General features: G+C 41.4%; 2 protein-coding genes across 2 annotated transcripts in view; one reads left to right on the top strand and one right to left on the bottom strand.

Annotated features, from left to right (window-relative positions):
* Window positions 1–4,364, top strand: part of HGD (homogentisate 1,2-dioxygenase) — a 42,595-nt gene extending 38,231 nt beyond the window's left edge. The window contains exons 13-14 of the mRNA XM_065942757.1: window positions 654–835; window positions 3,320–4,364. Of these exons, the coding sequence (XP_065798829.1) occupies window positions 654–835; window positions 3,320–3,469 (332 nt within the window). The 3' untranslated portion in view covers window positions 3,470–4,364. The remainder of the gene's footprint in view (window positions 1–653; window positions 836–3,319) is intronic.
* Window positions 4,365–19,173: 14,809 nt separating this feature from the next.
* NDUFB4 (NADH:ubiquinone oxidoreductase subunit B4) lies at window positions 19,174–24,955 on the bottom strand. The gene is made up of 3 exons (XM_065943211.1): window positions 24,732–24,955; window positions 20,707–20,853; window positions 19,174–19,296 (listed from the first exon to the last, which is right to left on the bottom strand). Exons 1-3 carry the CDS (start codon window positions 24,909–24,911, stop codon window positions 19,234–19,236), a joined length of 390 nt encoding a protein of 129 aa, XP_065799283.1. The 5' UTR covers window positions 24,912–24,955; the 3' UTR covers window positions 19,174–19,233.
* Between the last annotated feature and the right edge of the window lie 1,059 nt (window positions 24,956–26,014).

Raw genomic sequence — 26,014 nt, 5'->3', positions numbered from 1 at the left:
AGAAGCATTTTGAAAAATGAAAGAATACGATGATATTAGATTCAGATACAGAAGATATTTGTTAAAATATATAGTATTTAAGGATTAGATTATAGATAATAAGGTTTTTTCACACAAATTGTTATTTGATAATGGACTCCAAGTCCAGGGTTCTTTCCTTATATCCCATTTCCAGCAATGTACACACACACACACATACACCACTTTAATTTTCTGATTTGTAACCAGAAATATGGTGATGCCCTGTGAGGCTATTTGGGAAGGAATTCAGATCTGGAAAGTGGAGAATTTTTATATGGGGCTTGTAAGCCTAGATCATGGAGTACATTCACTCTTTATCATGATTTGTATGTTAGTTATTATTAAAATCCTTGTTTGGGCCCTGCTTTTCTTTAGATCTAGCATAGGTTCGTTCAGGCAGTGAAACCTGAGACTTCTGTTAATCTACATAGCCATGGAGTAGGGCTTTGCATACCAAGAATTCCACACTAATGAATGTTTTGTGGTTGTTTTCCTGTCTATGTTCTTTATTATTTCTATGAAATTTTATGATTCTCCTCTCTTCTTGACATTCTGTGGAAATAATGTTTGAGAAGTCTCAGTGTTTGGGGTCCTTGCCTTGGATAATAAAAATACCTTTTCAATCTTCCCAGGGAACTGCATGAGTGAATTCATGGGACTCATCAAAGGTCACTACGAGGCAAAGCAAGGTGGGTTCCTGCCAGGGGGAGGCAGCCTGCACAGCCCAATGACTCCCCATGGGCCTGATGCCAACTGCTTTGAGAAGGCCAGCAAAGCCAAGTTGGCACCTGAGAGGATTGCTGATGGCACCATGGTAAGCAAGTTAGATATGAGGCTCTGGTGGTCTCTGGGATCCCCAACCTTGTTGAGAGGAAAGGCTATTTTTTATTTCTCCAAAGTCACAGAGGAGAAGTCTGGAGAGGAGAGTGTCTGTCTGTATGTTCTCGCCTGTATATGCACACACCCTGTGTGTATACTAGATGCCTGATGTGTTAGGATAAAAAGAGCTTTGTTCTTGGAGTCAGGTCTAGGTTTGAATTCTAGCTCTTGGTTCCTGTGTGACCTTGAGGAATTTACGTAACTTCTCTGTGCTTCGTTTTCTCCATCTGTAGAAAAGTTAGGGCATCCCGTGAAGTTGGTGGCTGTGATTTAACCCTGCTGACTGGGCCACACTGTTCAGACGAAAGGGGCGACATTATTAACACTGTGTCAGGAGTCTTCCCTCATCTGTATGTGGCCCTGTATATATATAGTCTATATATATATGTTCTGTCTCAGAGTCATCTCCTGTTTTTTGAAGTCATCCTCCAGGACCACAGCAGCAGGGTTTGCAGGATGTCACTTTTAGCTGGTTTCTCAAGCCCAGGAGGGTCAGGAAGCGTTTGCCTGACTATAGTCAGGGCTTGTGAGCAGCAGTTCTCTCATTTTCTTTTGCTCTCCTTTGGCAAGGGATGAAACTGATGAGATTTAAAAGCTATTTTGTATTCCTCCTGTGTCACGCTGTAAACACTGAAACTGAACACAACTGCAGTTGGCTGCGGTACTTGATTTCATTTTATTTTTGCTTTCTTGGAGGTAGAGTTTATGAACCACAAGGAGTAATTTTATGCGATATCATAGGCAAACTTGCTTTACATTTCTAAACCAATGCCTTCAATGTTACCTGACTTTAAAATCAATAGCACAGATCGGCCTGACTCCATGCCCAGCTTGCAAACTACCTAAGCAGAGAGCTTATCTGCCCCTCTACCCAACACAATGCAGATTGCTTTCAGTCCCAACTCAAGGATCAGAGTCGATGAAGCTTATCTTCAGGGGCAGGGTGTGAGTCCCATCTGCCAGACCTCAGCTCCGTTTCCCCTTGCAAGGGCCTCTGCAGTTTCTGTAGAACACTTTCATCTCTGTGTGAGAGCTCTATGAGATATTCATCATCCTAAGCTACTACCTCCGAAAGTTCCTGGAGGTACACAGGCTATCCCATAGTTACCACTTAGTAACCTTGAATGCCCAACCTGGCTTTGGATAATGTTACCAGGGAGCAGTGTTCTGCAACAGTGAAGCACAGGACAGGGCTGTTTTTATGAGGAACAAGACTTTGGGTCTCCCTCCCCTTTTCCCATTATGTAATTTGGATCCAGGCTCATCCACATGCCTTATCCTTATACTACTTTGGAATAAATTAACTTTATAATACTGCCTTCATAGCTCAGCTGGGATGGGGCTTTATTAGTCCAGTCAGACAGGAAGTCTCCTAAGAAGCAGTTAGCAAAGAGACAACAATAATTATGTCCATAATAATGATCTTTATATCTGAATAATGCTTTATAACATGTCCAACACCTCATATCAAGCTTGTCATGGGAAGTCAAGCAGGGACCATCATCTCTATCACTATAGACAAAAAGAAGTTAATACATATTAGAATGTATGCCAGACATTAACAGGGGTTCTCTGAGTTGTGGCACAAAGAGAATTTTTATCTTCCTTTTGTCCATCTATATTTTTAGAATTTCCAACAATATGAGTACATAAGAATTGTAGGGTTTTGTTTTTTTTAAAGCCATAATTGATCAGAAAATCAGCAGTAGGTGAAGCTGGAATGTCAAGGATGCACAGGGTACTTGCATATGCTTTCTGTTGCAGACAAAATCTGCCTGAACATAGAAGGACACCCACCATTCAGAACCTTCTGGGACAGGGCTTTTAAAAGTGCAACAGCCATTCCTGCTCCCTTCTTCCTGCCTCCTCAGTCTCTCTTTTCCTTCTTTTCCCTTCTCTAGCCTATCTCTTGGTCAGAGTCCTGCAAAAGAAAGGCTCAAATCCCAAATCTGCAACTTCTCGTTACTACCATCTTAGCCAGTCACTTCGCAGCTCTGAACCCTAGTTTCCTCATCTGTTAAATGGGAATTATGTTCTCTCTCACATGGACATAGCCACCATAATGGCCCCTGAAAAGAATAATCCCAGGACTCTCCCACCTCTGCCCTTGGATCTAGCAAATTTAACTCCATGGTGCTTCAAGAACAATGTGATGCTTATGTGCCCAACTCCAGTTTAGTAAGAATAAAACTTGAGTGTCAGAGAAGCTGAGGGTTTCATACAAGCTATCACCCACTTGTAAGTAGTAGGACCAGAATCAGAAACCAAGGCTTGAGTATTTTCTCCTTCCCATGCAAGCACATGTGATTTATTACTCAAAGAGTCAACCTACTCATATCTTCTCTCTTGACATCTAGTCAAATGTGTTTTACTATCCACCTCACTTCCTCTTTCTTGTCTCCATCCTCATTCCCTACAGGCATTTATGTTTGAGTCTTCCCTAAATATGGCTGTCACCAAGTGGGGGCTGAAGACCTCTAACTGTCTGGATGAGAACTACTACAAATGCTGGGAACCTCTCAAGAGCCACTTCACCCCCAATTCCAGGAACCCTGCAGAAACTAATTGAGACTGGAGCATGATGCCATAGTTGAGAATGGATTTGTGTGATTGCCTTCAGAATCCCATGCCCTTGGGCAGTGTTTGGGGAGGGGGGTTGGTTAAAATGGGAACTCACTTTTTCATAGTCAAGGAACTTAAACATTTTTAGAAATGTATTAAGTTCTGTCCGCTTAATTACTCAATAAATACTTGCTGGTGTTCTGTGAAAGTGACAATTGGTCATAATCAGGCATTGACGAGGCAGGCGTGGGGGTGAACGGGAATGGGAGTTCATGAGATTGGGCCAGGTGATTAGGTTCTCCTAGAATAAGAAGACAGGCAAAAGAACAGAAAGGAATGGGAAGTGGTATTTGTCACTACTTTGTAGTTTGAACACATTTCCCTCACTTTGTTGCCATAGTAGCAGTTTTGATATGCTGCTACCAAATTTTTATCTAACATTGAGTAATGAGAGTTGGGGCCTAGGAACTAGGGTTGCCAGATAAAATAAGATATCCAGTTAAATGTGAATTTCAGATAAATCATGAATAATTTTTAGTATATGTTCTGTGCATTACTTGGATATACCCATACTAAAACTTATTTGTAGTTTATCTGAAATTCAAATTTAACTGATATGCCTCTATTTTTTTTTCCCCCTCACTGCACAGCACGTGGGATCTCAGTTCCCTGACCAGGGATCGAACCCTCGCCTCCTGCACTAGACAGACAATCTTAACCACTGGACCCCAAAGGAAGTCCCACACCTGTGTTTTTATTTACTAAATTTGTCAATCCTACGAGGATATGGAGGTCAAGAGATAAGCATGGTCATTGCCCTTACAGAGATTACTTTATAGACAGGGAGACAAAATACGCAAACCAAATAATTGCAAATTGAGAAACATGCAAAGAAGAAAACAAGTAGGAACTGAGATGGGAATGATGGGTGGGAGGGGGATATCTTTCTTCAGGTCTTTGATGAAGTGACATTTAGCCAGACCTAAAAGATAAGACACCTATGGCTTCCCCGGTGGCTCAGACAGTAAAGAATCCACCTGCAATGTGGGAGACCTGAGTTTGATCCCTGGGTCAGGAGGATCCCCTGGAGAAGGGAATGGCTACCCACTCCAGTATTCTTCCCTGGAGAATCCCATTTTGCAAAGAGTCAAACAGAACTTAGCAACTAAGCACGATATACAGGTGCTTTGGGAACTGAGAAGGGATAGGAAGGAGCAAGTCATAGGAAAGGTAGGGTTGGTCTGGGGTGGGGTGGGGAAAAGGAGCATTCCAAGAAGAAGCCTTGTGAATTTAAGGAACTGAAAGGAGGGTGAGTGTGGGGAGCGCAGGACCAGGCCATTGCAATAGTCCAGGCAAAAGACACCATTGTCCTGGACTAACGAAGTGGCAGCAGGGACCGAGTGGATAAATTCATGAAAGCTTTGGACTAGACCTGAAAGAACTTGTTAGTGGACTGGATGTAAGGGGTGTGGGAAAGAGGAGTTGCAGATGGCGTGGGACTACTGTGGGTTTCTGGCAGTGGCATTTCTTGGACTCAAATGTTGAGGTATCTTAGTAGCTGATGTGCCTTCCCAAAGTTCCATACCATATTAAGACATTCTGGGTTTAATTAAAAATTAAACATTGTAAACTAGTAAAACAGTTAATATTTTTAAATGAAAAATTTTAAAATTTTTATTTATTTGCCCAGCATATGGGATCTTAGTTCTCTGGCCAGAGATTGAACCCATGCTGCCTGCATTGGAAGTGCAAAGTCTTAACCACTGGACCACCAGGGAAGTCCCTAGATAAATTTCTAAATTGACCACTACAGCAGGTTGCCAGTGACTCCCCTAGACCCCATCAGTGATCACCATCCTGTGTTGGCCAGCTGCTTCCAGTTGCCAGCAACACACTCACAATATTGCCTGAGGCCCAAACCAGAACAAAAGTTCTAAGGAGTGAATGGCTCTACACACAGTCCTCAACCAACAGAGTGGAAATTAGTGGATAAATCTGCAAATTCTCTTGCTCCATACCTCTGAGGCTTGTGTTCAGCCAGGGTATTAAGCTTCGCTGCCCAAAGTGGCAACTTCTGAAAACACATCCATTAGTAGCTTCCTCCCCTCTTACCTACCCACTCCCCTGCAGTGCTTGCTGGAATATTCTCTAAAATAACCCCAAAGCAAGACAGCCACTAAATAGTCCCAAATTCCAGCGCTTACATAATGAGCTCACTCTAGCAATGGCTCAGCAGTAAAGAAAGTGAAAGTTGAAGTCGCTCAGTTGTATCCGACCCTTTTCGACCTCATGGACTTTAACCTACCACACTCCTCCAGCCATGGGATTTTCCAGGCAAGAGTACTGGAGTGGGTTGCCATTTTCTTCTCCAGGGGATCTTCCTGACCCAGGGATCAAACCCGGGTCTTCCTCACTGTAGGCAGACACTTTACCATCTGAGCCACCAGGGAAGTCCTCAGCAGTAAAGAATCCGCCTGCAATGCAGGAGATGAAGGTGACTCAGATTAGATCCCTGAATCAGGAAGGTCCCCTGGAGAAGGAAATGGCAACCCACTCCAGTGTTCTTGCCTGAAGAATTCCACGGACAGAGGAGCCTGGCAGGATATAGTCCATGGGATCACGAGTCAGACACAACTTAGCAACTCAACAATAACCCTCCTCTTATACACAAACCTAGACTCTCGCCTATTTTGGTTCACTCTGTTATCAGTGTGCTGGCAAAACCTTCCTAGAGCTAAAGAAACATTCTGGGTTTACATCCATTTAGCATCCAAGCCCGTGTACTTTATCTCCCTGTTGCTGGCAGCAACTTGTCAGCAGGAGACAATATTTCACCCAGGCCAGGCTGTTCACACTAATTAAAAAAAGATATAGTTTCCTTCTGTTGTGCTTCAGATCAGCTAGGAAGATCTGTATCATTTCCTTAATTCTCTACTCTTGAAGATATGTTTCTCTATTATTCTCCCAAGAAATAAACCATCTGTTTGCTTAGAAATTTAAAACTCTTCTTAAAAAGAAAAAAAAAAAAGCCACCCTGATTAGGTTTCCTCCAATGACAGGAGAGTTTTCTGCTAGGTATCCTTGACACCTTTATATATTTTCCTGTTAGAGAGAATGCCACAGAAGTCTCCCTTCTTTTTTTTTTTTTTTTTCTTTTTGGGAGACTTCTCACAACCCAGGCTACTGGCAGTGGCTCTAGACAACGGTTCACAATAAGGGTGATTTTGTATCCCTCACCCAAGACATCTGTCAAAGCCTAGAGACATTTTTTGTTGTCACAACTGGGGAGGGTGTTATTGGTATCTGTTAGGTAAAGGTTAGAGAAGCTGGCAAACATTCTACAATGCACAGGACAAAGAATTATCTGGTACTGAATGTCAATAGTGCCAAGGTTGAGGAACCCTGCTGTGGTTTGCATCTTCACCTGTGCATTGGAGCTCCTGGTAGTTTCTGAAACTCCAGGTGCCCAGGGTGTATCTCAGATCAATTAAATATATGGCAAAAACCACTACAATATTGTAAAAGTAATTAGCCTCCAACTAATAAAAATAAATGGAAAAAAAAAAAAAAGAAATACTGAGGGTAGAATCCAAATGAGAATTTTCTTGAAATCCCTCAGGTAATTCCAATGCGCAGGCAAGGCAGAGGGCCACTGTTCTATTAATGGAAACTATCTTAAAATCAGTATCCAAAACATTCTGTTTGCAATCTTTGATTCTGGTCCAAATCTGGGCTTCTTGGGTCTACAGAAAGGAGGTGAGAAAAGCTCCCAATGTTTCAGTGAACATACATTGAAATGGGATAGGATGGGGTATGTAACGAGCAACTACCCAGGAGGAGAAGCCACTATCAGGCAGTGGTGGGAAGGGCCACTGCCTGCCTCCACTTTGTTGACCAGGTGGGGCACAGACAGAGATGGAGGATGAGAGGGAAGGTAGGAAACCTAAGGCCTAGATGTAAACTATAAAAATTAATGTGTAGTTTCTGTGTTGTAATTTTCTAGAGTAATGCAAGAGTTATCACTTCTGAGTTTGAAGGAAGTTCTGCCCTTCCAGAAAGATATTTTACTACTAAAATCGAAAAAAAAAAAAAGGCTTGAGAGCTGACATTTAAATTTCTTTGTTACATTTAGTAAACAGTTAGGCTTTAATTTGATAGGATCAGCTTTATATAATTGTGTGACAATCTGAAGTATATCTAAAATTTATCCTTTTGTGAGTCAGTGTGGTACATAATTAAGAGGGCAGATGCTGAAACCAGACTGCCTGGATTCAAATCCAGGCACAACTACTTGTTAGCTATGTGATCCTGAATGAGTTGTTAACCTTTCTGAGCTTTTGTTTCCTCAGCTGTAAAATGTGGATAAAGATAATACTTACTTCATGAGGAATTCTGACTCTGGAATCCAGACTGTACTTATAGCTGAATGAGTTTGAGCAAGTGACTTAACCTGTGCCTCACTTTCCTCCTCTGAAAGAAGGAAATGATTTATTTCACAAGAATTTGGTAGGGGTTTAAATGAGACAATGGGCTTCCCTGGGGGCTCAGTGGTAAAGAATCTACCTGCCAACGCACCAGTTGAGAGTTCAATCCTGGTGCCAGTAAGATCCCCTGGAGAAGGAAATGGCAACCCACTCCAGAAATCTTGGCTGGGAAATACCATGGATAGAGAAGCCTGGTGGGCTACAGTCCATGGGGTCTCAAAAGAACTGGACACGACTCAGTGACTAACACAACACAAAATGAGACCATGCATTGAAAGCACTCACACTGATTTTGGCACCTAGTAAACATAGTCAGATTTAGATATTATTGTTGTTATTGTTGCTATTGTGATTCAGTGAATACTTATTAGTTTCTGCCTCAGAGAGGCCATTGTGTAGCCTACTATAGGATATACTGGAATGAGTAAGTCAAGGTCCTTGTCCCTAAATAACTAGCTTTTAGCTGTGGAGGAAGGGATGCACTCTTCTAGTGCAATAAGTAACAGAAGCCCGAAGTACAGAAAATTTAGAAGTACATATTGCCTTTTTCCATCATCTTTTAGGTCTGAAGAAAACCATATTGAATTTTAATTTAAGATCTCAACAGTGCATATTAATAGCTCAATTAAAGTGAAAGCTAAGACAGAATCTAAAGTGCCTTTGATATAAGTAGTTCGCCTATGACTAACTATAGAGCTTTTTCTGGAGGAGTCTTGCCTAACCATGTGGGCCTTTGGACTCTAATTAGCCTACTCTAGGTTTTTTTTAAATCTAAAATTATATCAGAAGCTTTGACACAACCCACTATAGCACTATAACAGTGATACTTCACAAAAAAACCAAGTGTGTGCAATTCTATATAGTTGCTGGAAGAGAAATTTAGCAAATGGAGCAGTTTTGCTCATTCATGAGCATTTACTGTCCTTACTTTGGATTTTATAAATAAAATTAAAATCTGAACAATTATATTTTATAATAAATAAAAGGACATGGTATCAATTAAGAGTGCATTCAATTATACATGAAAATCTAACACTAGTTTAACAACTAAGACTTTATCTCATAAAAGAAGTCTGAGGTTGGCAGGTCAGGACAAAGACAATCATAACACGAAGTTAGCTGTGAGCCAAGTTCATTCTGGTTTTCTGCTCTGCTATTCCTGAATATTTCATTCCATCCCCAAAGAAAGGCAATGCCAAAGAATGTTCAAAATACAGCACAACTGCACTCATCTCACACGCTAGCAAAGTAATGCTCAAAATTCTCCAAGCCAGGCTTCAACAGTACATGAACCATGAACTTCTGGATGTTCAAGCTGGATTTAGATAAGGCAGGTGAACCATAGATCAAATTGCCGACATCCACTGGATCATCGAAAAAGCAAGAGAGTTCCAGAAAAATATCTACTTATGTTTTATTGACTATGTCAAAGCCTTTGACTGTGTGGATCACAACAAACTGTGGAAACTCCTAAAGAGATGGGAATACCAGACCACCTTACCTACCTCCTGAGAAGTCTGTATGCAGGTCAAGAAGCAACGGTTAGAACTGGACATGGAGCAACAGGCTGGTTCCAAATCAAATAGTGGTGCTGGAGAAGACTCCTGAGAGTCCCTTGGATGGCAAGGAGATCAAACCAGTCAATCCTAAAGGAAATAAGCCCTGCATATTTATTGGAAGGACTGATGCTGAAGCTCCGATACTTTGGCCACATGATGCAAAGAACTGAATCATTGGAAAAGACCCTGATGCTGGGAAAGACTGAAGGCAGGAAGAGAAGGAAACAACAGAGGATGAGTTGGTTGGATGGCATCAGTGACTCAATGGACATGAGGCACAAGCTCCAGGAGTTGGTGATGGAGAAGGAGTCCTGGTGTGCTGCAGTCCATGGGGTCACAAAGAGTCAGACACAACTGAGAGACTGAACTGAACTGAACTGAACTGATTCTTGGATATGTCTTAACTTCACCTCACTTCCATGTTCTAGGTCAGAGGAAGGGAGGAAAGCAAAAGGGTACCAGTACCATACTGTCTTGATGACTGTGGCTTTGTAGTAGAGTCTGAAGTCAGGCAGGTTGATTCCTCCAGTTCCATTCTTCTTTCTCAAGATTGCTTTGGCTATTTGAAGTTTTTTATATTTCCATACAAACTGTGAAATTACTTGTTCTAGTTCTGTGAAAAATACCGTTGGTAGCTTGATAGGGATTGCATTAAATCTGTAAATGTAGCTCAATGGAACAAAATAGAAAGCCCAGAGATAAATTCACGTACCTACAGACACCTTATCTTTGACAAAAGAGGCAAAAATATGCAATGGAAGAAAGACAACCTCTTTAACAAGTGGTGCTGGGAAAACTGGTCAACCACTTGTAAAAGAATGAAACTAGAACACTTTCTAACACCATACACAAAAATAAACTCAGAATGGATTAGAGATCTAAATGTAAGAGCAGAAACTATAAAACTCCTAGAGGAGAACATAGGCAAAACACTCTCTGACATAAATCACAGCAGGATCCTCTATGACCCACCTCCCAGCATATTGGAAATAAAAGCAAAGATAAACAAATGGGACCTATTTAAACTTAAAAGCTTTTGCACAACAAAGGAAACTATAAGCAAGGTGAAAAACAGCCTTCAGATTGGGAGAAAATAATAGCAAACAAAGAAACAGACAAAGGATTAATCTCAAAAATATACAAGCAACACCTGCAGCTCAATTCCAGAAAAATAAATGACCCAGTCAAAAAATGGGCCAAAGATCTAAACAGACATTTCTCCAAAGAAGACATACAGATGGCTAACAAACACATGAAAAGATGCTCAGCATCACTCTTATCAGAGAAATGCAAATCAAAACCACAATGAGGTACCACTACATACCAGTCAGAATGGCTGCTATCCAAAAGTCTACAAGCAAAAAATGCTGGAGAGGGTGTGGAGAAAAGGGAACCCTCTTACACTGTTGGTGGGAATACAAACTAGTACAGCCACTATGAAGAACAATGTGGAGATTCCTTAAAAAACTGGAAATAGAACTGCCATATGACCCAGCAATCCCACTCCTGGGCATACACACTGAGGAAACCAGATCTGAAAGAGACACGTGCACCCCAATATTCATCACAGCACTGTTTATAATTGTCAGGACATGGAAGCAACCTAGATGCCCATCAGCAGACGAATGGATAACAAAGCTGTGGTACATGCACACTATGGAATATTACTCAGCCATTAAAAAGAACTCATTTGAATCAGTTCTAATGAGATGGATGAAACTGGAGCCCATTATACAGAGTGACGTAAGCCAGAAAGATAAAGACCAATACAGTATACTAATGCATATATATGAAATTTAAAAAGATGGTAACGATAACCCTATATGCAAAACAGAAAAAGAGACACAGATGTACAGAACAGACTTTTAGACTCTGTGGGAGAAGGCGAGGATGGGATGTTCTGAGAGAATAGCATTGAAACAAGTATACTATCAAGGGTGAAACAGATCACCAGCCCAGGTTGGATGCATGAGACAAGTGCTCAGGGCTGGTGCACTGGGAAGACCCAGAGGGATGGGATGGTGAGGGAGGTGGGAGGGGGGATCTGGATGGGGAACACATGTAAATCCATGGCTGATTCATGTCAATGTATGGCAAAAACCACTACAATATTGTAAAGTAATTAGCCTCCAACTAATAAAAATAAATGGAAAAAAAAATAAAGTATGAAGAGGAAAAATAAGAAAAAGAAAGCAAAAGGGTAAAAGGACAGAAGGATTTCTCTTTGGGAAATGTCTTTTATTGAGGAAAGAAAGCCCTCCCTAGTAGATTTCTCTTATGTCTTAGGTTCAGAACTGGGTTACACATCCACCCTTAGACCAAACCAAGTTCATCCCCTGGAGTGGGATCATGCCCACTTTCTCTGAGTTAAAGAGACTTCAACCAGCCTCGTAAATAAACCAAGGTTCTATTAGAAGAAAAGGAAGGAGAGTGAGTGTTGACAAGTAAGAGTTGATGCCTGCCATGGATACCTTTTTATGGGAATTCAGCAAGAATAACATGAGAGGTATTGGTTTTGAATCAAATATTTTCATGTTCAAGCTCCAAGAAGAGATAAATCTTCTAATACTTGCTTTACACGGAAAAGTGCTCCAAATATCTGCCTGATTTCTCTCCAAATACATCCTTATTAAAGGTACAGAGGTTTCCCCATACCCTCTACCTTCAGTTATGCGTCAGTTCAGTTCAGTCACTCAGTCATGTCTGACTCTTTGCGACCCCATGAACCGCAGCACACCAGGCCTCCCTGTCCATCACCAACTCCCGGAGTTTACCCAAACTCATGTCCATTGAGTCAGTGATGCCATCTAACTATCTCATCCTCTGTTGTCCCCTTCTCCTCCTGCCTTCAGTCTCCCAACATCAGGGTCTTTTCAAATGAGTCAGCTCTTCGCATCAGGTGGCCAAAATATTGGAGTTTCAGCTTCAACATCAGTGCTTTCAATGAACACCCAGGACTGATTTCCTTTAGGATGGACTGGTTGGATCTCCTTGCAGTCCAGGGGACTCTCAAGAGTCTTCTCCAACACCACAGTTCAAAAGCATCAATTCTTTGGCGCTCAGCTTTCTTTATAGTCCAACTCTCACATCCATACATGACTACTGGAAAAACCATAGCCTTGACTAGATAGACCTTTGTTGACAATAGCCCACCCCATTATCAACATCCCCCACCAGAGTGGTATGGTTGTTATAACTAATGAACCTACATTGACACATCATCACCGAAAGCCCATAGTTTACTTTAGGGTTCACTCTTGACATTGTACAGTCTATGGGTTTGAACAAATGCATAATGACATATATCCATCTTTATAGTGTCCTACAGAGTAGTTTCACTGCCTTAAATGCTTTGCCTATTCTTCCTTACCTTAGTTGCTTCCAGATTATGGCCATTATGAATTAAGCATCTATAAACATCCATATGCAGGTTTCTGAGTAGGCCTAAGTTTTCAACAGTTTTTGCTAATGACAAGGAGTATGGTTGCTGGATCACATGGTAATAATATGTTTAATTTTGTAGGAAACCAACAAACTGATGAACTGCTGAAGTAACTGTATCCTTTCGCATTCCCATCAGTAATGAACAACAGTTTTTTAAGCAGGGTTCTTGAAGAATTAGACAAGTTGTTGCTCCCATCCAAACATTTCCTATAGAGTTAGGCTGTGAGACTAGCAGATCTTTAACAATCCTTCCAGCTCTAACATTCTATGTACCTGTGAATGTGCTAGAAAACCTAAGAAAGTGCACATGGGGGGTCCCTGCTCTTGAAGGCACCATCTTTTAATCCCTCCAGGCTGGACTGGCTGTCTTTTCTCAGTATTGGGCTTCTCATAACATCTATCTTTATCCCTTTCAAAGAATGGTTAAAAATTGCCCTCTGAAGTCAGGTTGCCCAGATTTCAGTTCTATCTTAGTCCATATTAGCTAGAGAACTTGAGCAAATTATTTAACCTCTCAAAAATCTCATGATGATGAGATTTAAGCTATCATTCTAGTGATGATTTTTAAGGTATGTTGGGAGATATGTAAAGCCCTTACTTTATCTTAGTGCCTGAAACACAAGTAAAAGTTTAGTAAGTGTTGGCTGCTATAATTGTTCTCCATTGTGAATTCCTCTAAGAAGAAGCTGTATCTTCATACTAGTATCCTCAGTGCTTAGTAAATGACTGGAGCTCAATAAGTATTGATATATGATCAATGCAGAGGGGACTTGATGGTGAGTGTCCTACTAGAACTTAACAGGACACAGGTTCCTCCATCCCACTGCCTCCAGGAAACCAACCATCTTTAGAACCGGAAGGCCAACTCCTTCTCCTTGTGGTCTGGCATTTGTCTCTCCTCCTAAAGTCCCTGATGGGACCAAACTGCTTCTGGACCACTCCTGCAGAGCATGATTTTGGAGCAGAAGCTGCCTGCACAGCTTCTAAGACATGGCACTGGGGTTACTGAAACCCTCCACGTCCATCTACCTTCATCCAAGCTACTCCATATAAAATACTACTCTTTGATACTGTCTCCATCTCACATAAAGAATAAAACCCTCTTTAGAAAACTTTCATTCATGTGAAACATATAACGTAAGTAGAAAAAAGTGTTTAACTGTGCAAATGTAGTTTCGCAAGTCCTGTCTCCCACCTTTTCCTCCTACCCACAATTGTCTGTCAGATTGCAGTCCTTGAGACCCTCCTGTGTTGATTTCTGGAGCAGCCTTAGTCAAGTTGCCTGTTTCCCCCATCCCCAAGAATTTTCCAGAGCCTAATTATTAAATAAGAGGAATGATTTAAATGTGATTGGTGGTAAAGAATTGACCCTACAATGATAAGGTGATAACTCCTTGTGATTATAGGAGAAATAAATTTGAACTCTAGTGCAAGTTTGCTCAAGAAATCTCGTGTTGCACCAGCCATCTGTCTCCAGAGGTATTCAGAGATCAAGTGTCAAACTTTCAGCTTGACTTTAATCTTATAAATCCTGAAACTTGGCCATAAGATCGCTGAGTCTTCTAGGGATGATGGTCTCCAGGTGAACGATACTGCTTAGTTCCCTCCAGGCCACAATGGGTATCAGCAGAAGGGGCCATCTCTAGCTCAGCTAGAGAAATGGCAGTAAACAAGGCAGCCAAGGAGGGAATTGTTGGATATATTACAATCATAGTGATAGGTACAACTGGGTCCTATAATAGAAACATCATAAAATCCTATTTGTCCACACAAAGGTAGAAAGTGGCAATGAAAGCTTTGGAAATTCAGAATCTTTGAATGTATTTGTAGGATTATATTTTTACTAATTTTAAAATGCTGTTCATATTTTTAAATCACACATTTGATCAAGACAGATTCTTTTTTAAATTTTATTCTTTTAATTGGAGGATTACTTTACAATATTGTGATGGTTTCTGCCATACATCAGCAAGAATCAGCCATGGGTATACATATGTCCCCTCCCTCTTAAACCTCTTCCCACCTCCCTCTCCATTCCACCCCTCTAAGTCATCACAGGCACCAGCTTCGGGTTCCCTGTGTCATACAGCAAATGTCCACTGGCTATCTATTTTGCATATTCTACAAAGTAAAGTAAATCAGAAAGACAGATTCTTGTTCAGAACTCTAATCTCTTCAAATACCCCATTAATGATCCTGAAGAATGTAGAGATAAATCAATACCCTGTATTTTCCCCAAAGTTATGAGAAGACTGTGTGCCAGGAATGAGAAAGAAGAAAAATAAATCAGGGGCTGAACCCAATGGGATTTTGATCAGAGCATGAATAATCTTTTTCTTCAGGAAGGATCCATAATAAAGGGTAAAAAAAAAAAAAAATAGTACTTAAACAAACGAGGCTGTTAGAGAAGCAATGTTGTTCCAGAGAGAAGAAGGGATGTCAAACAAGGATAAGGAATTATTAAGAAAGCTGGCTCCTCATGCATGAGCATAAAGGGGAACTAATAGAGATAATATATTTAAAATCTTATAAAGCTTTCGACAGATTCACATCTGAGTGAGCCATCCTGGGATTGGGAATGGGCTGCTTTATTCCGCACTGAGAACAATCTCAAAAATTGAAAACAATTTCTGGCCTAAAGTCTTACAACAGTCTGGTTCTGGTCATCCTCCAGCCTCTGTTACCCCAAGATGTTCCTCCAGGATCCAGAATGATCTTTCAGGAGTGCAAATTCAATAAGCTTACTCCTGCTTAACACCTTCAAAGGCTTCCACTGCTTTAGAACTGCTTTAGAGCTGAACATACTACATGTTTGCTTTTTCAGTCTTCCTTGCAGCTAGAGCTCACCCACATAACCTAAGCTCAGCCACTCCCATGCCCTGGATTCAGGAGCAAGTGATGGGAAAACACAATGGCCTTGAGGAACTTTTCCAGTGGCCGTCCTTGTAACAAACTTGAGTTCTTGGGCTAACAGAGGCAGCTTACCTGTACGGGCTTCTACGCCCAGTGCCCAGGGCTAGTGGCATCAGTCACATATGGCAGCACTGAATGCTCACATAAGGTGACAACTCCTGGGTGTGATTTGGGGCAGTTTATAATGATAAGAACACACTGTTGAGTAATTCTCAATGTTAAAAAATTGTTTAAAAAATTCTGCCTATGTCTTTCTGGATCCTGCCTTCTTAATTATTCATTATTGGTTGTGCTAGGTCTTCCTTCCTGTGCATGCAGGCTTTCTCTAGGTGTGGTGATCGGGGGCTATCCTTCTTGGCAGTGTGTTGAGGTGGCTTCCCTTGTCGCAGAACACAGGCTCTAGACACATAGGCTCAGATTGAGGCATGTGAGCTTAGCTGCTCCACAGCACATGGGAATCTTCCTGGACCAGGGATTGAACCTGTATCCCCCACATTGTCAGGCAGATTCTTATCCACTGTACCACCAGGGAAGTCCTACTGTAAATGTTTTTCCTGTAACTAAGGTGTATTAGAATAACTCTCACAGGAAAAAAAGATTGGTATAATTGAGGATTCATATAGTCACCTGTCTAAATCTGAAATCACTAAGAAGACATTTTACATCAGAAAAATTTGGCAGTGGATCTGAGCAAGCGAATAACAAAATAAACATAAATGGACAAAAACATATGAAGTTATATTATACTTCAATATTATGGGCTCCCCTGGTGACTCAGACGGTAAAGACTGCCTGGAACATGGGAGACCCAGGTTCGATCACTGGGTAAGGAAGATCCCCTAGAGAAGGAAATGGCGATACCCTCCAGTATTCTTGCCTGGAGAATTCCATGGACAGAGATATGAAGTTATATTTAATAAATGAAATGCAAACTAAAATATTTTCATTAATTAGGTTTAAAATAATAGTTTTAAACTCAGAGTTTAATAGTTATAATAGTTCATACTCACCAAGACCTGAATGTGTGCCACTGTTCTAAATGTTTTATAACTCATACAATGAGTTTAATAAATAATGTTTTACTAGTTTATCCATTTTAAAGATAAGGAAACAGAATTTAAATATATTCCAGGTCACTTAACCAGTAAGAGGCAGAGCAGGGATATAAAGCTAAGGAGGTCAGGGGTGAGACTGAAAGTTCCAAACAGCCAGCCCCCATCCTTAGGTGTGGTTCAAAAGTCACCTTATTAACATAAGACACCTTTTTCTGTTATCTCACTTAGGAAATCCCAAGGGTTTTAGAAGTTCTGTGCCAGAAACAAAGACTGAATACATACTTATTATAAATCATAGAACTAATGTTAACAGGATTTCACTTTAATTTGAAGTCATCACTAACTCCTGGCCACCTGGGGTTTCTTGTACTTCGGAAGCTGTAGATAAGAGGGAAAAAAAGGGCTATTTATACTGGCAGCACTAAATGACCTTGATTACAAGGAACTAGGGTTGCCGTTACACAATGGGGGCAGACAGGGATACCCCTGACTCCAAAGGAATTCACTGGCTCATTTTCATGCTTCCAAGCTCCGTGAGAAGTATAAACAGGCAGCTGCTACATCAAAGGCCTGATGATGCTAGAGTAACTAAGGTTCTGGCCTTTGGAAATGAAAATCCTGGTAAGCAACCTAGATCTGCTAAAGTGATGGCCAAGAGAAGGGAAATCTAGAGCATGGTGAGGGGAAATGATGATTATCAGCTAGGGCCTCAACCAGTCTCAACTGTGGACAGCAGCTTGCTCCACTAGCCCTCCTGTGACACTGTACCTAACCCCCACCCCCCGAAATGACAGATTCAGTGTGTGCACAGAGGCAAGCTGTTCAAAGAGTGGATGAGGAAATCCTATGCCTCTTGTGCCTACTTCAATTCTGCTTGACCCATCTTTTTACTCCAATTGCTACTGCAACTCTAAGTTGCCTGTAGGTGTGACTTCACCTCAGCTTCACAGCATGTCACCTGCTTTCTGCCCTAACCTTCCTTCATTCTCCATGAGATGCCTATAAGAACTCAGTCAGCCCGTCTGAGGCTTGCTCACACCTGGCAGTACAAGAGAATTAACTGCATGAGACAACTTTGGACCAAGAGTGAGAGGAGTGGTATATATTCACTTTTTCAAGTCTGAGGAAAAGTTATGTGTCCATTCCACAGTGCTCCTCAGAAAGCCCCTATAAGAATTAAGCCCATTACCCTCAGGCCAAGAGCACACAGTTGATGGGTTTCCCCTCAATCCCTGTTTCACTCTTAGCAGTCTGCCCCTTGTTCTTTCAGATCACTTCCTAACATAAAAAATCTGTACAAGCTGTTCTCTTGGGCTCTGCATTTTGGGGGTACACCAGGTTCATGTAAGGATCAAATGAGAGAATAGTTGTAAATATGCTTTGAAGCTAAAACAAAAACACTCATGTAAGCCAGCCCCATAAAGCATGCTGTTCCCCCTACATTTGATTTTACTTTGTTCTCAGATCAAATTGTCATCCCTTGTTTCAAGACTGAACTACAAAGCATGGGGCAACTTTTACTGAGCAATACTCTGTTACTTCATTTTCATCTTATGAGGTAGTAGACATTACTGTGTCCATGCCATGGATGAGGATGTGGAGGCCTGGTATTCCAAATGCTAAGCTCAAGCTAAGATTCTAGCCCAGATCTGACTTCCAAAGACCATGCTCTGTACCTTTTTACTTCTGTTCTTCAGCATGTCCTCCACCCTCCCTGCCTTCTCCCTAACAGTGGTCCCCAATCTAGCCATACCCAACACACCTCACCCTTTTGTGCTCCTGTTTTGCTCTGTCAGCCCCTGTGATCTTCAGGGCCGAGATCAAATGCCATCTTCCTAGACAGAACTGCTTCTTCATCAGCTTGCCTACATCACTTTCCTGAATCACTATCTTTTTTTTTTTAAACCACAAGGTTGTTAACTGTTCTGCTGCATTTATGACTGGGGCTGGAGCCAGACAACAGCTTAGGTCTTAAATAGTACTAGATGCATAATAAGCACTCATATAATAACTGCTGAATAAACACTTGTCAGTGTGTGTACTCCTAAAGCACAGGGCCTAAGTTTGTCCTACTGACTGCTATACTCTCAGCACGTAGCACAATGCCTGGTTTATAGCAGACACTCATTTGATAAATGACTGAATGAATGAACATGAATCTGTTTCTTCATTAAATTGTGAATTCTTATAAAGTGGGATTCTACAATGTTCAGCAAATGTTTGCTTATTCCAAGTAATATTAAGAAAGAAAAACTATTTATTTAATGATTAATTGATTTATTTAAACAATAGTACATATAGACATCATTGTCAAACTTAATATGAGATGCTAAGTGTTCGATCCAATTTTCCTTCCTGGATAAGTTTTTCTTTCCTATCCTGCACAAACAGAAAAAAAAAAGTACATTAAAAACAATGCATCCTGGCACAATTCATGGTATAACTATGAAAAACAAGAAGAAACACTCCCAACCTAATTCCAATCTCTCATTGTCTAAAGTCTGCACAGTATGACTGAGGAAGCAATAATCTGAAGAAATAAAGGGATAGTAAGAAAACACTCCTATTGAAAAACATCTATATTACCCCCACCAAATAGCATACATTGAAAGCAAAAGGCATATACCTTCTGGTAAGTGTGGCCTACCTTTCTGTTAAGCAGTAATTTATCAGATAATGAAAATATATACACTCTTAACAGGACAGTGGATTGACCAGCTTAAGGCAGAGCTATTAACACATTGGTGGGCTCCAGTGTAGATGGCAACACGAGGCCTGCGGGCTCGGGTTGGGGATCTGGTGTCAGACTGGTCTAGTGTCAAAGATAAGCTTGGCTTTCTATGCAATCACAAACCCAGGCCTCTGATGTCAGCGATCCCCACCACAGGCTGCTTCTGCTACTCTACTGTTGGAATATCAATGTTTTACCATTAACTCACACGGTATGACCAATATAACCGAAATTCATGCAGAGCAGACGGAACATACAAAGTGATACATGTATTCTGCTAATATGTAACCCAATAAATATCTCTTTAAAAACAACATCTAAAGGTTAATCAGAATGGAAAATCTTAACTTCTGCACATCTAATGAGAAAAAAGCAATTAACTTTTAAAGTTATTTCTGTATCCTCTTGCTTAATATACACAGGTGGTGCAGTGGTAAAGAATCCGCCCACCAATGCCAGAGACACAAGAGACATAGGTTCGTTCAATTCCTGGGTCAGGAAGATCCCCTGGAGAAGGAAATAGCAACCCACTCCAGTATTCTTGCCTGAAAAATTCCATGAACAGAGGCGCTCGGTGGGCTACAGTCCATGGAGTTGCAAAGAGTTGGACACAACTGAGTGCACACGCACAGACACACACACAATTTCCTTACCTCATCTAGAATACACCAGGAAAACTCTTCCATGAGCTAAGTTCAAGTCTTAGATATTTAAAGGGGCCAATTCATTATTTTAAATTCTAGATATTTAAAGGAACCAATTCATTATTTTACATTCTAGAGCCACTAATATTAAATTTGAAAGACCAAGAAACAACCGTGGTTTTTAAGAGGGAATATTTCTACATGAGTTGAAATGATAGAGCAATAAAACTAAACATGTAAATGAAACTTCCAGTTTTTAATTCAGCTGGAAAGGGATGAAGGTAGGAGAGGATAAACGAAAGGTAAGGAGGAGGAGTAGAAAGCCAAGAAGGGAATTATCGAGTGAGAGACAGCTGCAGCCAGCACAGCAGGAACCTATCACACAGTCACCAAATACAAGGTCCAAGTACTTACTCTGTCAGTTTTGAAAACATAATACCAGAAGATGAGAGGCCCAATTCCAAACAGAGCTCCTAAGAGGGAGGTCTTGGTATTGGGTCTGAAATTGGGATAGATATTTGCTGATCTTGCGTAGGTCCAACGAACCAAGGCAGGATCTTCCTAAAATGAATGAAAACAAAAGATACAGGAAATGAAGTTCTACACTGAGAAGCAATCTCATCAGGACTTTTGTTCTGGAGCATAGGAGACACCCCTTCTTCTCTCCTACAGTTAAGGGTATATCCCAAATATTCCTACATAGCTTCAGAGACGATCACACATTTCTAGCATTTGTTGACTAATTTCCTGATGATCCTGTTCAGAATTTAAAAACTCATATTATCCTTCAGCTTTCTATTGATTTAAGAATCCTAATCATTTTAAGCATTCAGAGAAGGCACTTTTTTTTAAAACCTTTTTTTTCTGTTTTTTTCTGAATTGTTTTTGGCTTCACTGCCTTTCTTGAAGTATGACCAACAGAACCACACAGTATTTCCAATGAAGACAAACAGATTTCATAAGCTCTATCATACTGTCAACTTTGTTTCCAGGACCCTTTCTAATGCTACACCCATGCCAGTCTCTCCAGGCTACAAATAAAATGCAGGAAGGATGAAGACTGAGGTAGGCTAACTCTGAACTTGAAAGTTTTTTGAGCTGCCTTGGCTGGTATTTCTAAGAGCAAAATTATTACATTTCACACTATTAAAATAGTTTTTCAAAAGGATAAAGTTGTTACAGAAAAAGAATCAGATCATCTTGGTTAAAAAAAGTAGTTGTGATGTGAGGGCTCAGTTAACTGGCAGCATGTGGGTTCTTAGTTCCCCAACCAGGGAACAAACCCAGGTGCCCTGTGTTGGAAGGTGGATTCTTTACCACTGTACCACAAGGGAAGTCTCCCAAGGTGACATTTTAAATGAAACTGTTTGCAGAGACAGTAAAGAAGGTGAAGACACAAGATACAGGTTCAATGGGACGTGTGAGCTCTATACCTGAAAGGATAAAACATCTGTCTATTCTTATATCTATCCCTTCCAGGGCACACACCAGCTTGGCTTTTCTCCTAACTTTCTGGCTATTCCCTTAGTCTCTTTCACTCACTTCCTACTTCTCTCTTCAATCTCTTAAGGGTGAACCTCAGACCTGTGGGTCTTTCCTATCTACATTCACTCCGTTGATAATCTCTAGTCACATAGCTTTAAATATCCACCTATAGGCAATTCAGTTCAGTCGCTCAGTCATGTCCGACTCTTTGTGACCCCTTGGCCTGTAGCCTACCATGCTCCTCCATCCACGGAATTTTCCAGGCGAGAGTACTAGAGAGGGTTGCCATTTCCCTCTCCAGGGGATCTTCCTGGCCCAGGGATCGAACCCTGGTCTCCCGCACTGTAGGCAGATGCTTTACCATCTGTGCCACCAGGGAAGTTTAACCAGCAAATGTGATGCCAAATGTGATCTATCCCAAACCGATTTCCCAACATGCCATTCCACCTCCATCCCTGATCCTTTCACACTCTTCCCTATCTTGGCAAACTGCAACTTCATTCTTCACTTCAGTCAAAAACCTGAGTTATCCTTGAGCCCTCTCCTCTTACACCACATATCTAATCTACCAGCTAACCTGGCTGGCTCTACTTTCAATACATAACCAGAATGGATCATGTCTTACCAACTTCACTGCCATCACCCTTGCAGCCACCATCAACTAAGAAATTAGAATACTGCAAAAAGGTCTTAGTCTCCCTGCTCCTGCTTTTGCTCCTCCATAGTCTCTTTTCAACTAAGCAGCAGAGATGTTAAAATATAAGTTCTGATTATGGGACATCCAACTCAGAAAAGTCCTTTCAGTGACCTATGAGACCTGGTGTGATCTAGTTCTAGGTACCTTTTCAATCACATCTCTTCCTACTCTGCCCTCACCTTCCTCTATGTTAATCAATCACAACAGTCTCTTCAGTATTTGGGAGATTAACGAGGCACACTCCTGTTGCAGGACCCCTGTACTTGCTGTCCCCTCTACTAGAATGCTACCTTCCCAGAGAGATAAGTGGTTAGCTCCCTCACCTCAGTTTTCTGAAATCTTCAATGTTACCTTCTAAGTGAGGCCTTTCCTGAGCCTTTCTAAAATTATAGCTGCTCTCTATCCCTTCTACATACACACACCCCCTAATCCCCCCTTCCTTGCTTTATTTTTCTTCTCATCACTTACCATTACCTAACATGCTAAACAATTTAATTTTTTAACTTGTCTTCCCTCTGGAAACAAAGCTTTATGAGGACAGGAGTCTTTGCCTATTTGTTCTCCACTCCAGCCTGTTTGTCACTCCAGTATCTGTAAGAGGGCCTGGCATGTAACAGACTCTAACCAATTACTTATTCACTAAATAAATCATTCTCAAAAGATTAGGCAAAGAATTTCCATGTACTGCTCAATATATAATAGTCAGGCATTCATTTATTTAGGGGCTTCACAGGTGGCACAGTGGTAAAGAATCTGCCTGCCAAGGCAGGAAACACAAGAGACACGGGTTCAATCCCCAGGTTGAGAAGATACCCTAGAGTAGAAAAGGGCAACCCACTCCAATATTCTTGCCTGGAGAATTCCATGGACAGAGGAGCCTGGCGGGCAGGCTACAGTCCATGGGGTTGCAGAGTGGGATATGACTGAGCATGCACACATTTACTTAACAACCAACAAGGCTGGTATAAAACCTGTTTTACATGGCAAAACTATAACTGCTCTGAGTCACAGGACTGAAAAAGAGAAAATCTGTAATTTAAATCTCAACTCTGTCTGACTCAACGACTCTTTCTTTGAGTCTTTGAGAAAGACTTTGAGAGAGATTGACTCTTTTTTTAAAAAACTACATCTTACTATCTAGCATACCAAACCCAATCACGTGAGTAGGTATATAATGAATGTCTCTCTCCTCACCTTCTTCCAAGTGAAGGAGGTTTTGGCTGGAGACAATATAGCCAAACATAAGAAGATGCTTTGGGTTACACAGACTATAGTTCAAATTCTGCTCTATCACTTGCTAGTTGATATCACTCTATGACATACTTGTCCTTCCTATCTGTAAAACGGGGACAGTAATAGAGCTTAACTTTTTGAATAGCTGTGATATCTGAATATCATTCAGAAAGTTTCAATAGTGCCTGGCACACTGTAAATTCCCTTCAATCCTCATAACTTCCTAAAATTCTTACAGAATACCAATGTAATTGTTGGGAAAAGTCTATTTTTAAAAAATATCATAAATCATATTTAAACAGCTCTTGTACAAAAATTATCTAAAAGCATGCTTCTTAAATAATAATACCTTTCAGTTTACTGGGCATGTATTATGTGTCAAGAGTGTTATACAGACTATCTCATTTAACCTCATAAGGGTCTATAAAGAATGTACTAACATTTCCATAAATGAAAACTATAAAACTAAGTTTCAGAAGGTTCAGGGATATTGTACAAAGTCATATAGTTTGCCAGTGCTTAGAGCCTTGGCGTTTGACTCCAAAGCGCAGAGCTTCAGTATGCAGTAGCCTGTTTGGGTCTTTAAAAAAATACACCCCTTTCCCCCCGACGTCTTCTGAACACAAGCCAAGCACTGTGCCGGCCGGTCACTTGCCTTATCTCGTTTAATCCTCCTAAGAGCCTCGTAAGATAGGAAGTACCATATTATCCCCATTTTTCTGATAGGAAAACCGAGGCTAAGCGGCTGGGTTCAACAACTGTTTCAAGACCATTCAGGCGGGAAGTGATCAAGCCGAGACTCAAACCCAGCCAGGTTTGAATCCAGAACCTGTCCTCTTTACACCAAACATTCTGCCCAAGGTCAAAGGACTAATGAACCGGCCTGCTCTCTGGGCGTGGAAGAGGACCTATGTCTAATGGTGACCACCCCGCTGCCTGGTCCCCCTGCAGGTCTGGGCTGAGCAGTCAGACGGGACCGTCCTGACTCTGGCCCCTCGATTCCACCCACTGACCCCTCACTCACGATAACCCCTCGGCGACTAGGGTCGTTGTACTGAAGCTGGTATTCCCGTTTAAGCCGGGATCTTATGGCCAACCGCTCGGCTTGTGCTTTCCGGGTTTCAGAAGATATGTCGTATTCAGCTGGGTCGAGGGTAGTAGGTAAGCTGGCCAAGCGCGACGGCTTGTACTTGGGGAACGACATCTTGACGACCCGGCGCAAAACTGCGCTTGCGCGACTCCAAGGCCCGCCCTCTTCAGTCTGACCTTCGTCCCGAGGAAGCGCGCCTGCGCGTTAGCCAGAGGTTGAAGATGGCGTTAAAGTTCTGCTAGCTTCATTCCTCAACCTTTCTTCCTCACTGTCCTGGCCCTCTAGTGGCGATCTGCGCTTGCGCAAGGTACTTTGCTCGCCTTCCCCCGCCTCTGTTTCCCTCGTATGTGTGTGTGTGTGTGTGGACGCTCAGTCGTATCCGACTCTTTGCGACCCTGTGAATTGTAGCCCACCAGGCTCCTCTGTCCATGGGATTCTCCAGGCGAGAATACTGGAGTGGGTTGCCATTTCCTTCCCTCCCCTACTCGCCTCCAAATCTGTCTTTTTTGCTCATTCCTAGCAGCCTTGTCTCTACTGACAAACAGAGCTGATTATGTGAAGTTCAGCTAACAGAAACGGAACTGACTGCGATTCATCTCTGTGACCTGGAACAAGTCACTTCAGTTCTCGGAGTTTTCTCTTGCTTATCCTGGAGATAATGACCCTTATTCTTTCTACCTAGCAGAATTGTTGTGAGGATTAAAATAGAACAATGAATAAGAAGCCAACACACTTTGCAAAACTCAATTTTTATCCAAGAAAAATAAAATAATCTTTTCTGTACGTTGCCACGTTAGATCCATACAACATAAGCAGAAGAGTGTTTTTCATTGGCATAGAATAATGTCTAATTGAATGATGTTAGAAACATTGCCTTCCTGACTATAGGTCAGAAAAAAAAGGGGGGGGCGGGTTATTGAATAGACCTCTGGAATACAATATCTTAGTTAAAATATTAAAGCCTCAAAAAAAATTACTAAAGCCTCTTAGGTAAAATTCCTAGTTGTTCTTCAGGGGCTAAGAACAACGTTTCACAGAGGTATGAAAATAAGTAAAAAATATTAAAGCCTCAAAAAAAAAATTACTGAAGCCTCTTAGGTAAAATTCCTAGTTGTTCTTCAGGGGCTAAGAACAACGTTTCACAGAGGTATGAAAATAAGTATCAGGGCGTTGTATCTTGCTGTGAAAGATGATTTGGGGAAAAAAGAAGGGTAACC

The sequence above is a fragment of the Muntiacus reevesi genome, chromosome 8, assembly GCF_963930625.1.
Source record: "Muntiacus reevesi chromosome 8, mMunRee1.1, whole genome shotgun sequence".
NCBI lineage: Eukaryota > Metazoa > Chordata > Mammalia > Artiodactyla > Cervidae > Muntiacus > Muntiacus reevesi.
This window is presented reverse-complemented; position numbering and strand designations above follow the sequence as displayed.

What these genes read in the sequence shown, in the direction of transcription:
- NDUFB4 (XM_065943211.1), bottom strand. Translation starts at nt 24,911, where the DNA reads ATGTCGTTCCCCAAGTACAAGCCGTCGCGCTTGGCCAGCTTACCTACT. An exon ending in CTAGTCGCCGAGGGGTTATC is followed by an intron (nt 20,854 to 24,731) that starts GTGAGTGAGGGG and finishes CATTCATTTTAG; the next exon opens with GAAGATCCTGCCTTGGTTCG. An exon ending in ATGTTTTCAAAACTGACAGA is followed by an intron (nt 19,297 to 20,706) that starts GTAAGTACTTGG and finishes CTGTTTGTGCAG; the next exon opens with GATAGGAAAGAAAAACTTAT.